Source organism: Abramis brama (genome assembly GCF_963993115.1).
Source record: "Abramis brama genome assembly, chromosome: 20".
NCBI lineage: Eukaryota > Metazoa > Chordata > Actinopteri > Cypriniformes > Leuciscidae > Abramis > Abramis brama.
The window spans coordinates 9,646,339-9,664,696 of record NC_139982.1 but is presented as its reverse complement, the minus strand read 5'-3'; the positions used below and the strand labels follow the sequence as shown (position 1 = coordinate 9,664,696).

At 38.5% G+C, this 18,358-nt stretch overlaps 2 protein-coding genes across 2 annotated transcripts in view; both read right to left on the bottom strand.

Annotated features, from left to right (window-relative positions):
- Window positions 1-5,571, bottom strand: part of wwox (WW domain containing oxidoreductase) — a 239,394-nt gene extending 233,823 nt beyond the window's left edge. The window contains exons 1-4 of the mRNA XM_084094655.1: window positions 5,342-5,571; window positions 5,159-5,223; window positions 4,928-4,985; window positions 3,840-4,009 (exon numbers count right to left, since the gene is read on the bottom strand). Coding sequence (XP_083950781.1) covers window positions 3,840-4,009; window positions 4,928-4,985; window positions 5,159-5,223; window positions 5,342-5,448 — 400 coding nt within the window. The 5' untranslated portion in view covers window positions 5,449-5,571. The remainder of the gene's footprint in view (window positions 1-3,839; window positions 4,010-4,927; window positions 4,986-5,158; window positions 5,224-5,341) is intronic.
- Window positions 5,572-6,372: 801 nt separating this feature from the next.
- On the bottom strand, window positions 6,373-13,962 carry hprt1l (hypoxanthine phosphoribosyltransferase 1, like). The gene is made up of 9 exons (XM_084094657.1): window positions 13,693-13,962; window positions 12,689-12,795; window positions 12,197-12,380; window positions 10,759-10,824; window positions 10,147-10,164; window positions 9,982-10,064; window positions 8,990-9,036; window positions 7,211-7,287; window positions 6,373-7,105 (listed from the first exon to the last, which is right to left on the bottom strand). Exons 1-9 carry the CDS (start codon window positions 13,708-13,710, stop codon window positions 7,058-7,060), a joined length of 648 nt encoding a protein of 215 aa, XP_083950783.1. The 5' UTR covers window positions 13,711-13,962; the 3' UTR covers window positions 6,373-7,057.
- Between the last annotated feature and the right edge of the window lie 4,396 nt (window positions 13,963-18,358).

The window sequence follows — 18,358 nt, the reverse complement described above, 5'->3', positions numbered from 1 at the left end:
ATAAACACACACACATACTCATAAACGCACACTCATAAACACACACATACTTATAAACACACACTCACAATCAAACACACACTCACACTCATAAACACACACTCATACTCATAAACGCACTCATAAACACACACTCATAAACACACACATACTCATAAACACACTCACAATCAAACACACACACTCACTCATAAACGCACTCATAAACACACACACATACTCAGAAACACACTCACACATAAACACACACTCATAAACACACACTCATAAACACACACATCGCAGGATCAATGTTACGGGTAAACACACACTCACACTCATAAACACACTCATAAACACACACTCACACTCACACTCAAACTCACACTCAAACACACACACACTCACACACACACTCACACACACACTCACACACACACTCACACACACACTCACTCACACACTCACTCACACACACACACACACTCACACACACACACACACACACTCACACACTCACACTCCTCCTGCTGGAATGAGCGGTTGTGATCAGATGCTCCTCAGACGTGACACTGCTTATGCTCTCAGACAGCAGATCATATATATTATAACATCACAACAGACTCATAATCACCAGTGTCTTACATACACACAACTATTGTTTGGTGATATGATAATAATCTATTGTGTAATTTACAATATTACAGAGAGCGATAAACACTCGTGTCAAGCCCACAGATATTCAACAAGAAGAGGCTGTTCGTTACATAAATACAATAAACATGTATAATAATATGAATTATGTGCAAATCTAACCAACTGCCATTTAACGATTCAAATATCTGAAAGAGACACACACTCATGAACACACACTCATGAACACACACTCATGAACACACACTCATGAACACACACGTTTTAAACGTTTCAAATATTTGAAATAAATTTGTAGTTTTAAAAAAATAACTAATATATTGACCACATTAACAGTCGTCCATCATATCGATCATCACGTAATATTGCCCTCTTCAGCTCTATCATAAGAACAGTGTTTTTAATATTTCTGCGTGACTGCGGCACATTGATTATGATCATCATGTAATATCTGTGTGTTCTCCAGTGCTGAGTGACAGACGGAGCTCCTCTGCCCTCTAGTGTTCATCACACGCCACGACTACAGACACCAGCATCATCATCATCATCATCATCACGCACCCAGAACTGCTCATCATCAGCACGGTGTAATATACGTCATACGCTGTTCAGATTTACAGGAAGGCCAAGCCATTATTATTAAGTAATCTGGTAAAGTATTAATAACTGAATAACATGATGTGGCGTGAATGACGGATGTAGATTAAAACTACATGAATCTCAAAACTCAAATATGAATATGAACAACTATAATATTCATGAGCGTTTCCTGTTTTTTAAACGTTTAGTTTCCTCTGGACTGTATTTTCCTCAGTAATAACTGTAATACTGTCAGATATTGCCACCACTGTTGATATTGTTAAAGAAATTTTTTTTTTGAAATTAGGCTGAAATAAAAAAATTAATGGAAAACATATTCCAGTTAGTTGACAAGTTATTAAATGCAAGTAAAAAAATTATTAAAAATAAAAAAAGCTCAATATAATTATAATGGTGTCAAAAGCATTACAAATTCTCAAATTAAAATGAAAATTGAACATAAAAATTGAATATATAGTAAAGTGTGATTTATTCCTGTGATCAAAAGCTGAATTTTCAGCATCATTAAAATCTTCAGATCCTTCAAAAATCATTCTAATATGAGGATCAAGAAACATTTATGATTATTATTTATGCTAAAATCAGTGGAGCTGATGCATGTGTTTGTGGAAACTGTGCATTACACTTTACAGGAATATCTGATGAATCGAAAGTTCAAAAGAACATTATTTATTTGAAATAGAATCTTTTGTAAGTTTATAAATGTCTTCACTGTCACTTTTGATTAACGTAATGCATTCTTGTTGAATAACAAGAAACTCATTTCTTTAAAGTAAAATAAAAAAACTTGTAAAATAAACCTAAAGATAACACCAGAATCCAGCAGTGAAACAGCATCTTATGGCATTAATGCACTGACTGAAATATGAGCTTCTGTTCGGCTGAATTTTCTTTCTTTTTTAAAGTAATTAATAACAGATGTGAGGACTCCTATCATAACGGTGTTGAATTATTACATGTCTGAAGTTGCATTGATAATTCTTCAGATGAATTATTAAGTATTCACAATAACATTCATTCGTCTGCTCATTTCAGGGCTAATGTTGGCTGAGAGCAAATAACTGATCCTGTAGCGCCTCCTGCTGGACAAACCCTGCACTGCACCGCTCAGCCTGTGCTGGTGTTCAAAGGGGTGGTTGATTATGATTTAACTTTTCTAGCTTTAGTTAGTGTGTAATGTTGCTGTTTGAGCATAAACAACATCTGCAAAGTTACAACGCTCAAAGTTCAAAGCAAAGGGAGAGATTTGCTTTTAAAGAAATCGCTTTTTAAGGACTACAACAAACGGCTGGTAGAGACTACACCACATTCCTCCCGGGTTAGTGACATCACCAACCCTAGAATTTACATAAACCCCGCCCCCGGGATTTATAGATGATCATGACAGAATATGCTAATCAGTGACTAGAAGATAACTACACATCAGCTTCATAAATTCATCAACTAACCATTCAGAAATGTCCTGTTGCTTCTACATGTTGTCACTTCTTCTTGAGTCTCTCCATCATTGTCTGACATAGAAATTTTCAGTGTGTCTGTGTGAGGTAATCGGAGCTGCTAACACACACACACACACACACACACACACACACACACGAGCTGTTGAAGCTCCGCCCCCTGTGCCAGGAGCAGCAGCTCATTTGCATTTAAAGGGACACACACGAAAAGGTGCGTTTTTGCTCACTCTCAAAAAGTGACAATTTTAACATGCTATATAAAAATATCTGTGGGGTATTTTGAGCTACAACTTCACACACACACTCTGGGTACATCAGAGACTTATTTTACATTTTGTGAAAAGGGCATTATACCACTAGCCTGATAATACCAAACTCTGCTACTTCGCTTTGCTTCGTAGACAGAGTCTGGAATGGCATAATAGAGAAGTGTTTTCTCTCTCGCGGGGGGGGCGCTTGTCTGAAGTTTAAAATCATTGGTTACCCGTAAGCCAATCACATAACGTTTGGTTATGGTGTGTGTTATGCGCATGCTCAGCCGCATCTAACTTCTACTGTAAACACAGGTATGATGCGAAAACAAAAACCATCGAGCGAAATACCGGAGTGAACATGGCTGTGACTTTTGCAGATTATGTGAAGTAAATCTACGCATCCACGGTACAATCAGCGTCTACGTCACGGCTCTCAGCCCGCCCTCTGTTCGTTGATTGGCCCGGCTGTTTTCAGGCCGGAGGAAAACGGAAAGATAGGTCGCTATCTCAGACTGAGTACAGAAGCGAAATGAAATTGAGCGGAAGTACGAAGTCTGATGTAGTCAGGCTATTATACCACCCCTTTAAAGGGTTTAAACTAGGGCTGGGCGATATATCGCATGACATTGTTATGCGCATCTCGTCAGTAAAGCCTGACAAGACGGACGTATCGCCTGTGATAATTAGCTCAGCTTGTCAGTGAACTACGGCTCTGTGTTAAATGCCGCTTCATCTGAAAGCAGGTGATGGCGATTTACTACTAATCAAGGAACCGGCTTTACTGACGAGATGCACATAACAATGTCATGCGATATATCGCCCAGCCCTAGTTTAAACATGGCTATGATGCGACTGTGATGCGGCTGTGATGCGGCTGTGATGCGGGCTGACTCACCGATGCCGCTGTTGGCCCCCGTGACGAGCACCAGGCGGTCGGACAGGTCTCGGCCGTGCAGCACCTCCAGAGCCGAGCTGTTCCCGTCGAAGCGCTTGGGCTTCAGCTGCACGTCCTCCACGGTGAAGGCCTGCCGCGGGTCGAAGTACGTGCGCCGCTTGTTGATGTGGCTGAGAGGAGAGTTCAGCAGCACAACACACAGTTACACAACACCAGTGCAGTAGACTGCTTCATATAACATCTCATCACAGAGAAAACATGCTGAACAAAATTATAATTAAACAAATGTGGTTGTGAAATGGGCGGGGCTTAGCGTCCTGAACATCTCTGATTGGATATAAATAAAAACTCTTCTATTTGAACTTGTATCAAAGTGTATTACTGTCATTATTCTTCTGTTGTGAGTTATTGTCCAGATCACCAGAGTTTTCTCTATGACTTTTTATAATCTATTTTATTATATATAAAATATTATAATAAAATATACAAATATAACTATAAAATAACTTCTAAAAACTTCTCTATGTATTTATTTATTTATTTGACGACTAAAAACTTTATATTATTTGTTTGTTCACTTATTTCTGTACTTATCATTGTAATATCTCTGTATGCATTTGCTTGTGTTCAAGTTTAATTTAGTCAGGAAGAAAATGTTTAAAATATTTAGTGTGCATTTATCTAAAAATGTATTTGTCAAGTGTATTAAAATTAGTTTGTAACGCTTTTTTTTAAAGGTTTCATAAGTGAAATACATTAGTAAACATGAACAATATTTCTAAAGAATTTTATTATCTCAGTTAATGTTAATTTCAACATTTACTAATACATTATTAGAATCAAAAGGCTGTCTTTGTTTATTTATTATTTTACTGAAATGAGCTAACATGATGTGTTTTATTACCAGTCATTAACAAAGACTAATAAATACTGCATCATAAAAATGTATTGCTCAATGTTAGTTTATGTTATTGAATGAAACCTTATTGAAAAGTGTTACCAATTAATTTATTATTAATTAGCCTGCAAGCTGAGAGACAAATGTCTGAAGGGAAACTCTAATATATAATATGACTGATTGAACTCACTCGACATAGATGATCTGGCCTTTATCGTCGGTCTCTTGCTCCCATCCATATGGCAAAGCTGGAAAATACAATAAACAAGTGACTTAATCATTGATTTATCCTCATTGCATATCAAACCTCTCTTCTGAAAGCTCTGCACACTTCATTAGAGTGTATTAATGGCGATGAGATATTTTAATACAGTTATGACGGTGAGATGATCAGTTATTGTTCATAAATCAATCCTCAAACCTCCAGCACAGCGCTTCTTCTTCCCAGTTTTGGGATGCTCCCACTGAGTCTTCATTTCCTCATGGCTGAAACGAGTTATGACAATAGCATGTGTCTGTCAGTGCTTGTATAAATCTCATCACTGATACTCATTATTAGCGCTGATGAACAGTGTGAACGCGCGCGCTCGTCTCAAACACTCACTTGGCATAATAAACCCATCCGTCTGTCGTGGATCTCTCTTCCCAGCCGGGAGGAAGCTCGTCTTCACTGTCTGTATCATCCATTCCGGCGTATTTAAGAGCTGCCATCGCGGAATAATTGTTTTCAAATAAAATAACTCATTCAACTTCTCAATGAAATTTCGGTAACAGCAAATTCACGTTGTGATAATTCGGCTGGACCACTTCCGGAAACACAACATTGCGTCACGCAAGTGGGCGGGGCTTAGCGACCTGAACGTCTCTGATTGGCCAGGTGCGATGTATTTAAATAAAAACTTAATTTTATTTACTTGTGGCTTTTATTAAAGTTTATTTGTCTAATTTCTCCACGCGTAAAATAATAAATTACCTTTAGGATTTATATTTGCAAAAATAATGGTATGTTTTCATTTGTCCTAACAAAATACCATATACACAAATGAAAATACAGTGGTCTTGTTTTTTTAAAAAAGAACTTAAAGATTAATCAATTCTCCTAAAATCTCAAATCAACAACATGTGGAGTTTTTCTCAAAGATTGGTGTGTCTCAACGGTATCAATGAAAAAATCATAAACGTAGCACATGTCACGTGGTACCCGTTACTTTTCTCAGCGCTTTTCAGGATGGACCAATCAATCTTTTTTATCCCTTCTTAATAATGTTATGGGCATTTCCCTTCTGTCTCATGTACAAATCGTTAATTAATAGATTTAAACAAAACGACTTAGCCTGCAAATAAATGTTAGTAAGATAAAAGCCGTCGTGATATTTCACAGATATTTGTGAGTCTTTTGAGCGCCGCTCTTTGTTGCAAACTTTCGGACAATATTAACGATATTTAACGGCCAACGCCTTCGACTTTCTCCTAATGGTTAGTCAACACTTATTTACATGAGGTAAAATAGATATTAACTCAACAATGACAACACATGACATTTAACTCACATTTGAGATTGTTTGCCCCATAATGACCATAAGCTTTGTTTAAATAAATGTCGATTTGAAAACTCATAAAAAATAAAAATGCATAGACCTTTGTACATTACTTTATTGCTTAGTTTCCTTTAAGTGACTTTTTTTCTCTTTCATAACAGCTCTCTTCAGCAATTTTGAGTTTTGGTGACAGTATACATGTTACTCACACAATCATATTATTGGACTGTTTTCACATTAACATGCATAGAAAACAACCAGGACAGATATAATAATAATAATAATAATAATAATATCATTGTCAGTGTTATTTTATTGTGGTGATCCAAAAAAAAAAGAATAATTCATAGCAAATCTTTCATGACAGCTGCACAACAATTTTCTCAGTTTCAGTGTGTGCGTATATTCTGGAGTCAAAATCTAGATAATATATAATTAATGACAATAACTAGCTAACAATGAGTAACTTCACCACCTCTGAACTCTAAACCCAAACTTAAAACATAAAATCAACATAAAATCAGTTCATCTAAGGCCTCAGGTCAAACAATCAGAAAGTGTATGGCAAGTCCCATCATCTTCAGCAGTAAATCACAATTAAAATGAGATTAACTATCAACTATTCTTAACAAAAAAACATTTCTCTCTCGCATTTATCTTTGGGAATCTGTGTTTTAGGAGTTCATTATTCATTTCAGATGGCATGATCAAACATAAGTTCACAATCAGAAGAAAGGTTCACAGTGATCTTTGTGTCGGTGCATCCGGCACTCGGTGTCGTATCATACTTTATATTTCTCTTTTGCGCTGTCACTTAATATACAGATATGCTGAAAGATATAAAGAGAAACAGAGAGACTGGTCAGACAGACTGACTGGTCATGCATTGTACATTTAAAACATTAAACCAGAAAGGAACAGGACTAAACACTCACACTCAAATCCCTGAAATATTCATTGTAGTCTAAAGCATATCCCACCAGGAACTTGTCAGGAACTTCAAATCCAATGTCTGAAAGAAGAATACAAGACATTTGAACATGCATGCGAAGAGAGGGGGGAACTAAAGTATATTCAGCAAGAGGAAAACTAAGATGTTACGCATTATTTTCAAATTAAGCACATTCCAATATATATATACAAATAATAATGATTAATTATAATATGAATTAATATTATATTTAGAATTATTTTAATGACAATTAAGCACATAAAGAAAATTAATATACATATACACTACCGGTCAAATGTTTGGGGTCAGTAAGATTTTTTAATGTTTTTAAAAGAAGTCTCTTCTGCTCACCAAGGCTGCATTTATTTGATTAAAAATACAAACAAAAACAGTAATATTGTGAAATATTATTCCAATTTAAAACAGCAGTTTTCTATGTGAATATATAAAGTGTAATTTATTCCTGTGATCAAAGCTGAATTTTCAGCATCATTACTCCAGTCTTCAGTGTCACATGATCCTTCAGAAATCACTCTAATATGATGATTTGATGATTAAGAAACATTTATGATTATTATCAATGTTGAAAACAGTTTTTTACATTTTTATTTCATGATGCTATGATGAATAGAAAGTTCAAAAGAACAGCATTTATCTGAAATCTAAAGCTTTTGTAACATTAAACACTACCGTTCAAAAGTTTGGGATCAGTAAGAATTTTAATTTTATTTTTTGGGGGGAAAGAAATAAAATAAATCAATACTTTTATTCATCAAGGATGAGTTAAACTGATCAAAAGTTACAGTAAAGACATTTATAATGTTAGAAAATATTCTATTTTAAATAAATGCTGTTCTTTTGAACTTTCTATTCATCAAAGAATTTTGAAAAAAAAAAAATTGTACACAACTGTTTTCAACATTGATAATAATAATGAATGTTTTTTGAGCATCAAACCATCATATGATAATGATTTCTGAAGGATCATGTGACACTGAAGACTGGAGTAATGATGCTGAAAATTCAGCTTTGATCACAGGAATAAATTACACTTTAAAATATATTAAAATAGAAAACAGTCATTTTAAATTGTCATAATATTTCACAATATTACTGTTTTTTTATAGTTTTTTATCAAATAAATGAAATGAAAAATCTTACCGATCTAAAACTTTTGACCAGTAGTGTGTGTGTATATATATATAGCACATCCAACAAAGATATATAAATGGGTTTCCATATGTTCTTGACAGGTCCTAAACGAGTAAACTTGATCCACCATGCATATGCATGTGCACCCATATTCATTTAATGTAATCTAGTGTGTGTTGTGTCCAGGCGAACTGTCACGTGTCTGATTTGACACTCAAACTTTGACGTCAATGATTACGATTCCATTCATTTTTCTACAGTAGTCGCAGTTTGTCATCAGCGTGCGAACAGCCCTCGTGTCCTGCATAGAGGACATCAGCAGAGCAGTAAGAGCGAGCGAGTGTGAGGACTCCTCGTCTTCATGAACACACACACTTCAGCTCGGCAGTGGAAGTCAAGAGCGAGAGAGAGATGTTTGTGCTCGAGGATGGATGGATATAAAGAGCTTATCAGCTTTCGGTCTAAAAGCATTGCGTAACAGATGAGCGTTGAGTGCGTGTCTAATGTGTCCGACGTACATGCAGGGTGTTTTATTTCTCCGAGTGATGTGGATTAAGCACAAAATGATCATAATATCCAATACAAACCCACGATGAGAAACACAACTCACAGTCGGGCCGGTATCCTGAGCTCCTGGGTGTCCTTTTCACCAGTAAACTGCAAAGAAACGACACTGAACTCAATATTGTGGGATATATTAGTTAAAAAGAACGACGTTTGAATAAACAACAATCTTATTTTAAACACTAATGGCCAGTAAGAAGCCATTTAACCATTAAGAAACATCTTTAAAGACCCGTTCACACCAAGAACGAGAACTATATGAGCGTCCACACCAGTGGAAGATTTCGGGCTAGAAAGTGATATTCAGTTGGTAGTCATAAACAATTTCACCGCTAGATGGCAGAAAATCCTACAGTGTAGCTTTAAAGCAGGATTGATTCTGATTGGCTGTCAGTGTTTTTATCATTCATCATCAGCTGGATAAAATCGTTCTGAGGCTACATTTACACGTGGCCGGTTATTTTCATAAACGGACATTTCACCCTCTCCGTTTTCAGAAAAGTGCTCGTTTACACAAACCCGTGTATATGCCGTCAAGAGCATGCCAAACCTGTAGGTGGCAGTGTAACGAGAAGCTCAAGCCCATGTTAGCCAATCAGAATCCTGGAAATATAGGTCGCACCTTTGACGCAGTGCAAGTATCATTTCTCAGTTTACATGCAAACGTGCAAACAGAGTTTCCCAAAATCTTTAGTTTTTAGAAAAGAATCATTTTCAGAGGCGAATTCTCCGTCTGCGTGTAAACGAGGGGCATAACCGAAGAGAAATATCTCCGTTTTTCAAAATAACCCTGTACGTGTAAACGGGGCCTGAAAGTGATTCTAATGATATCGTTCCTCTGTGCCGATATCGTTAAAGCTGTGTAACTCAGATTCTTTTATATTTAAAACGACTATACCTTTATCATTATCATTATAGTTATCATCTTTGGTGTGAACTGGCATTAAATGTTAAATGTACTGAATACACGCATGTCTAGAATAAGGTTAGAGGACGACTATTCTCTGGATTTGCACCTCAGAGATGTTCACGCCTCACCTGACAACTTTCACCATTTTAGGATGCCATTCATTTAATAGTTTGAGCAGCGTTTCCATAGTTCTTCCCGTCTCCACAATGTCCTGAGGCACAAAAGAGGATTCAGCATCTGTGTTTCTCACAGCACACGTGTCACATGACATGAACTATACTGAAGAACCTCACCTCAACTATGAGCACGTTCTGTGAGGAGAGAAAGAAGACAAACTAGCAATCGGACCACAACATTTCAAAAAGCATTTACACGACTGTGCAAAAGTTTGTGCTCAGTACAATTTATTAATGAATACGTTTGTTTCAGCAATGATGCATTAAACTGATCAAAAGTGACCGTAAAGACATTATAATGTTACAAAAGATCATTTTTTCTATCCATCAAAGAATCCAGAAAAAAAATGTATCACAGTTTCCACTAAAATCTGAAGCACATGAACTGTTTTCAACATTAATAATAATCATAAATGTTTCTTGATCCTCAAATCATCATATGATAATGATTTCTGAAGGGTCATGTGACACTGAAGACTGGAGTAATGATGCTGAACATTCAGCTTTGATCACAGGAATAAATTACACTTTATTATATATTCACATAGAAAACAGCTGATTTACACTGTAACACTATTTCACTGTTTTTACTGTATTTTTGATCAGATAAACGCAGCTTTGGTGTGCAGAAGAGACTTCTTTTAAACACACACAATAAAATGTTACTGATGCCAAATGCTCTGTAGAAATGGAAACCTAAAGAAAAGAGTGTGGAAGGTTCAGACTCACTTTTCCAGAAAGAGCCGATAGCTCGTCTCCTCCGATAACCTTCACACAGTTTGTAGACTGGTCATTCTGGAGGAAATCACATCAGAAATGAACACTTTCAGTCAGTGTTACAGGTTTGAAGACTGATCAACATACGGTCAGTAATGTGACAGAGACTTCTGTTAACTGCACTAAACACTGTGTGTTATTTGAGCTTTAAAGCCGTGTAATTATTCCTTTGAGCTGGAACTACTTTTCTATAGCATTAACTGATAGTTATACTATGGAGACAATACCGATAAACCAATGTTTACTTCCATATTATGGTCATTAAATTATAAACATTGGTAAATGCTAGTAAATTATACAGTATTTTGTCTTAAAAGAAAATACTAAATCTAAAAATAAATCATTTTAAAAGCTAGTAAGAATTCAGGCATCACTCAATTCTAATATACTGTATGAAAGTGGATATTGTTTCATTATTTAAGTCAACATGAAATGTAAATTCATCAATCAATCAAAACTTCATAACTTGATCATCTCCTGTCATTTATTCAGTTTAAACTCTGTCCCTTTCTTACAATCGACTGCAAGCTTACATTCAGATCTGCATCATTGTTCTCAGGCCTTTCCCTCCAGCGCTGGAAAGCTTTTCTAATGTTAACGCGGATCCTAAAGCTCTCGCCTGATCGTAACCTGTGATATCCTCTGAGATTCTCTCTTTTGTTATGTCTCTCAGCCATCTCTCCTCCCCCATCACACCCCCTACTGCTGATTGGCTCACTCTCTCTCCTCCCCCCATCACACCCCCTGCTGTTGATTGGCTCACTCTCTCTCTCTCCTCCCCCATCACACCCCCTACTGCTGATTGGCTCACTCTCTCTCATCCCCCATCACGAGTGGACACGCCCCCTACCGCTGATTGGCTCACTCTCCCCCCCCATCACGAGTGGACACGCCCCCTACCGCTGATTGGCTCACTCTCTCTCCTCCCCCATCACGAGTGGACACGCCCCCTACTGCTGATTGGCTCACTCTCTCTCCTCCCCCATCACGAGTGGACACGCCCCTACTGCTGATTGGCTCACTCTCTCTCCTCCCCCATCACGAGTGGACACGCCCCCTACTGCTGATTGGCTCTGTCTCCTCCCCCATCATGAGTGGACATGCCCCCTACTGCTGATTGGCTCTGTCTCCTCCCCCATCATGAGTGGACACGCCCCCTACTGCTGATTGGCTACAAGTGTGTTGTAAATCGTTTCTCAGAAATCGCTTACTGCACCTTTAAGTTGTATTTAACCCTTATCATTCTTATAAGGCACACGTCAAATGCACAAGCTACTAATAAAATGCTCCACATGTAATAATATAAGGCAGGCTCCGCCTGGTCAGTGTTAAACATGACTGTGTGAGGCTCAGTGATGGAGTGAATGACTGCGGTAGATCTGGCACTCACCGAGTAGCTCTTCAGCCTAATGAAATCCACAGTCATTGGCACAGACTTATCACTGTTTTGATTCAGTGTCTTGATGTAATCCATCAGGTCTGCGAAGAACTTATACCCTCCTTTCAGAACGCAAAGAGCCACGATATGATGTCCGCCCATGTCCCGAACGATATCTCTGGCCAAGCGCTCAGTCCTGCAGAGAAGATCAAAACTGAAGGCTGGAGTATTCTGACATTAATGCTTTCATTAAAGCTGGCTGAAGCCATGCCAATAATGACAGTCAAGAGATTCAAGGGGAAATTTGTTAAACAAATGAATGGGAAAGCCAATTCAAATCACATGCCTCTGCTATTGCGCTAACATCATTACTAAACCTATGGGAAACACAGGGCTCTTTTACTATCCAGGGCAATCACCGGTCACAACACAAATGAACACTTCCCAATGTCACCACAACAACCACACAAGAGTTAAAGACACACATGTACTGATTACACGTACCTGTCCTTAATGAGGCCGTTGGGTATAATGACACTGTCCAGATCCTCCTCGTAGTGTTTCGGCACACAGAAGAGACTCAGTTCGTGCCCCTTGCTGTCATCGGATATCTGCCAGATCAAAACTCTATTATAACACGTATTTTTATAACGCAGAACCAATTCTGGTTCCACAACGAACCTTTCGGTGTGTGTGTGTGTGTGAGAAGAACGTTTTAATCTTTGAAATAACCTAAAATGAACCTTTTGTGGAATAGAAAGGTTCCATGGATGCTGAAAGTTGTTCATGGAACCATTGATGCTGATAAAGACGCTTTATTTTTAAGAGTGAATCCACACAATCTGGAATTTTGCACGAATGCAAAAGATTTTAAGTTGAACACTGAAATTTGACCACCAGAAAGTTGCTTGACTGTCTTCAGTGTGAGCTGAGCTTCACTATTAATAATAGACAATGGAGCTGATGTGACCATAACTCATAATAAGCAGAATCTCCACACACAGATACTGTCATCAGAAATTGTCTTCACGTGCTTGTTGATAATTCAGGCAGAATTACAATATAGCGCATCGGTCTTATAGTATAAACTACATTTATGGTCATTTTATCCATTTTGGAGCTTGACAGTAGGCTAGTCACCTCTTGCTTTCACTGCATTGAAAATAGCAAACTTCCTTGTTCTACTGAAGACTTGCGGGTGAGTAAATCATGGCTGATATTTATTTATTTATTTATTTATTTATATATATATTAGTAAATTATTACTTTAAACCGATCTAACCAATGGCGTGTCCTTGTCAACACACACACACACACACACCCGCTCGCGCAACCCGGTTCTATTTATGTACATTGAGACTTTCATCACATAGACCTGATGAGAAATATGAATTATGTCCTAGTCTGTGGACACACAGTGGCGAACCACACCTCAAACGCGGAGTCTTGATCTGACGCGCATCCCTAAAGACGCGTTAAACGCAGCATCGCACGCTTTTGGCTCTTACCTCCAGAAACGCGGCCATGATCTGCGGTGTTCGTGCTTTCAGCTCGCGGTCCTCGGGCTCATTCTGGTGTGTGTGTGTGTGTGTGTGTGTGCTGGAGGAGCGCGCGTCTGCTGTGCGTCGAGGCAACGCGACGCGTGCTAAACCCTGACGTCACAATCCATTTACCCAGTAATCTGCTTGACCCGCGGCAACCTGTGCTTCCCCCGAAGAAGAGAGTCAGCGTGTGCGTGTGTGTGTGTGTCAGCAGCACTGAGGGAGTCTGTGCGTTTACATCATCTTCATCATTGTCATCAGTGCTTTAGTCTGACGCGATGCTGATAACGCGCGATGACGTCAGAGGGAGAGTGTGCAACAACTGATATAAAGCTGTCAAACTAATGTAGCAGCCCAACCTCTTTATATCTGAACCACACACACACACACGTCTGGCTCGCTATCTTTGTGGGGACTCTCCATAGATGTAATGGTTTACTGTACAAACTGTATATTGTTTTGTTTTTTTGTTATAAAAAATAAAAAATATATTGTTATATTGACCCCTAAACCTACCCATCACACACACTAACCCAACCCCTAAACCTACCCATCACACACACACACACACACACACTAACCCAACCCCTTAACCTACCCATCACACACACACACACACACTAACCCAACCCCTAAACCTACCCATCACATTCACACACACTAACCCAACCCCTAAACCTATCCACACACACACACACACACACACACACACACTAACCCAACCCCTAAACCTACCCATCACAAACACACACACACTAACCCAACCCCTTAACCTACCCATCACACACACACTAACCCGACCCCTAAACCTACCCATCACACACACACTAACCCGACCCCTGAACCTACCCATCACACACACACACTAACCCAACCCCTAAACCTACCCATCACACACACACTAACCCGGACCCATAAACCTACCCATCACACACACACACACATTAACCCAACCCCTAAACCTACCCATCACACACACACTAACCCAACCCCTTAACCTACCCATCACACACACACTAACCCGACCCCTAAACCTACCCATCACACACACACTAACCCGACCCCTAAACCTACCCATCACACACACACATACACACTAACCCAACCCCTTAACCTACCCATCACACACCCACTAACCCGACCCCTAAACCTACCCATCACACACACACTATTCCGACCCCTAAACCTACCCATCACACACACACACACACTAACCCTACCCTTAAACCTACCCATAACACAAAACTTTCGGCATTTTAAAAAAAAACTTGAATTACTTTATTTTTATACCAGATGTACAAAATGAGGACATCCTTAAAGGAAGGTTTTTGGAATGATGGTTTTACTTGCATAAAATCTGCTCTTCCAAAGTTAAACTACAAAATAAGTACAATTTACCTCAATCGTTCAATTGCAAAAGTTTACACCCCCATGCATCATGATTCCTGCTTGAGCTTCAGTGAATGTACACTGGTTCATGTGTGTTGATTAGTTGTTGTCTTGTGGACTACATATAAACATCTGTTATGTGAAACAGTTTATTCAGTTGCAATGCAATTTTTATGATCCCTCTTATTTTGTTAAAATTATTAACATCTTCCAAAACTGTATACTCACACATACACACAGCCCCAATTATGTGTATATTGGAATATTCTTGATCGCTCGAGCATCACTTCACAGTGTCATCAGCTGCGCACTAGGGATCTGCCCTTATGTTGTTAATAATAATAATAATAATAAAGCATGATGCCCTGTTGAAATATGTCTGATAGGGTAATATCAGGCAAATTTGGAAGAAAAAAAACACATAACAAATGTATAATATAACAGTGTAACATTGCCTTTAAATTCCATTAAAACATACATTTAAATTACATTAAAACATAAATTTCAACAAGAAAACAAATAACAATAACCTAAACAACTTGTGTGTGTGTGTGTGTGTGTGTAATCTGAACGTTTTTTTTTTTTTTCAAAAGCAGTCAGAAAAAGCCGTCATCATCAAAAATGTCAACAATTTAAATTACATTGAAACATCAATTTCATCAATAAAACAAATTTCATGAAAAAAATTAACAATAAAAAAAAAATGTAATTATTGTGATATATGTGACGTGGGAGGAGAATGTATGTGTGCGACAGGAAAGACTTCGGCATAGGAAACACCTGTGGATCCTCACTCGTACCTCCTCGGGAAGATCCTCATGAAACTGATTTCAGACAGACTTCTGAGGCATCGTGACGATTTAATGATCGATAACAAAACAGAGAGCTTTGATGACAACAAACTCAATATTTAATTACTACAATACTAACTTCTCGCTAGAAATGTCATCAAGAGTGGGGAAAATAATTGGTCAAAATGTGCACTTTACACACAAACTGGCCACCAACCTGAAATTTCAGACACCATCTTTATTTTTCAGCTGAACGTTCAGGGCACAGGATTGTGGGATATCAGAGGCAGCGAAGGATCCATCTATGCTTGTTCCCTCGTTCCTCACGGTGCACTTAGAGAACTGAGATGTCCTTCAAGATGGCTTTCTTTGATCGGTTTCCACAGGCTGGAGGAGCGAGGAAATGAGTAAGTGAGGAAACGAGTAAATGAGGAAACAAGTAAATGAGTAAGTGAGGAAACGAGGAAGTGAGGAAACGAGTAAATGAGGAAATGAGTAAGTGAGTAAATGAGTAAATGAGGAAACAAGGAAACGAGTAAACGAGTAAACGAGGAAACGAGTAAATGAGGAAACGAGGAAATGAGTAAATGAAGAAACAAGTGAGGAAACGAGTAAATGAAGAAACGAGGAAATGAGGAAACGAGTGAGTAAATGAGGAAACGAGTAAATGAGGAAACGAGTAAATGAGGAAATGAAGAAACGAGTAAGTGAGGAAACGAGTAAATGAGGAAATGAAGAAACGAGTAAGTGAGGAAACGAGTAAGTGAGGAAATGAAGAAACGAGTAAGTGAGGAAACGAGTAAATGAAGAAACGAGTAAGTGAGGAAACGAGTAAGTGAGGAAATGAAGAAACGAGTAAGTGAGGAAACGAGTAAATGAGGAAATGAAGAAACGAGTAAGTGAGGAAACGAGTAAGTGAGGAAACGAGTAAGTGAGGAAACGAGTAAGTGAGGAAACGAGTAAATGAGGAAACGAGTAAGTGAGGAAACGAGTAAGTGAGGAAACGAGTAAATGAAGAAACGAGTAAATGAAGAAACGAGTAAGTGAGGAAACGAGTAAGTGAGGAAACGAGTAAATGAAGAAACGAGTAAATGAGGAAACGAGTAAGTGAAGAAACGAGTAAGTGAGGAAACGAGTGAGGAAACGAGTAAGTGAGGAAACGAGTAAATGAGGAAACGAGTAAATGAAGAAACGAGGAAATGAGGAAACGAGTAAGTGAGGAAACGAGTAAGTGAGGAAACGAGTAAGTGAGGAAACGAGTAAGTGAGGAAACGAGTAAGTGAGGAAACGAGTAAGTGAGGAAACGAGTAAATGAGGAAACGAGTAAATGAAGAAACGAGTAAATGAAGAAACGAGTAAGTGAGGAAACGAGTAAGTGAGGAAACGAGTAAATGAAGAAACGAGTAAATGAGGAAACGAGTAAATGAAGAAACGAGTAAATGAGGAAACGAGTAAGTGAAGAAACGAGTGAGGAAACGAGTAAGTGAGGAAACGAGTAAGTGAGGAAACGAGTAAATGAGGAAACGAGTAAATGAAGAAACGAGGAAGTGAGGAAACGAGTAAGTGAGGAAACGAGTAAGTGAAGAAACGAGGAAAGGAGTGAGGAAACGAGTAAGTGAGGAAACGAGTAAGTGAGGAAACGAGTGAGCTGTGAGAATTTTGACAGAAGGATGGAAAATCTCCTGAATGTGGGACCACCTCAAACAGCTTCCTAAGACCTGCATGAGACCTCACCTCCACTTCATCTTCAACTGGAAGCCAATGGCTAGTTAAGGCTGGATTGAGAGCTCGTGAACCAGTAAAGAAACCATTTATTAGCTTTATCTGCTGAAAGAATGTGCCAAAGACCATAAGGATATGGCAGATAAGAGATCCGACAAGTCAACATGTCCCAGTCTAGCACTGGATGGTGTCGGGTGTGTTCGTAGGAGACAACTGGAGTGTTTCACACCAAACACATGCGTGGCTCCGTTACACACGGCATGGGAAACAGGATGGGATTGAGGACACTGGTGCTGGAAGGATCTACAAAGTTGCTGGCACTTTGAAAATGAGCCAATCCATGGGAATCCTGCTGAACACAATGTAGCAAATTATGGAGGATTTGTTTGGAGATCAAATATGTATTTCCAGACATGATAATGATGCTCATGCAACAAAGCTGCGCACAATGAAAGTGTTCATGCTCAGCATTTCGAAATCTCAGTTTCCATGGAGAACCTTTGGGAAATTATAAAGCTGAATTGTGAGAAGTCATGCAGGGCTTCCAATGAAGCTCAACTTTGGGAAGAACTCGAGGAGGATTGGGAAGAAGTTACGTTTATTGAGTCGATGCCCAGGAGAATGGATGCTGTAAACAAAAACAAGGGAGAACCAACAAAATATTAATAACTGATTACATTGTAGTCAACATATGCTTTATTTCCAGTGAGCTTTTTTCCCCTATGCCTTTG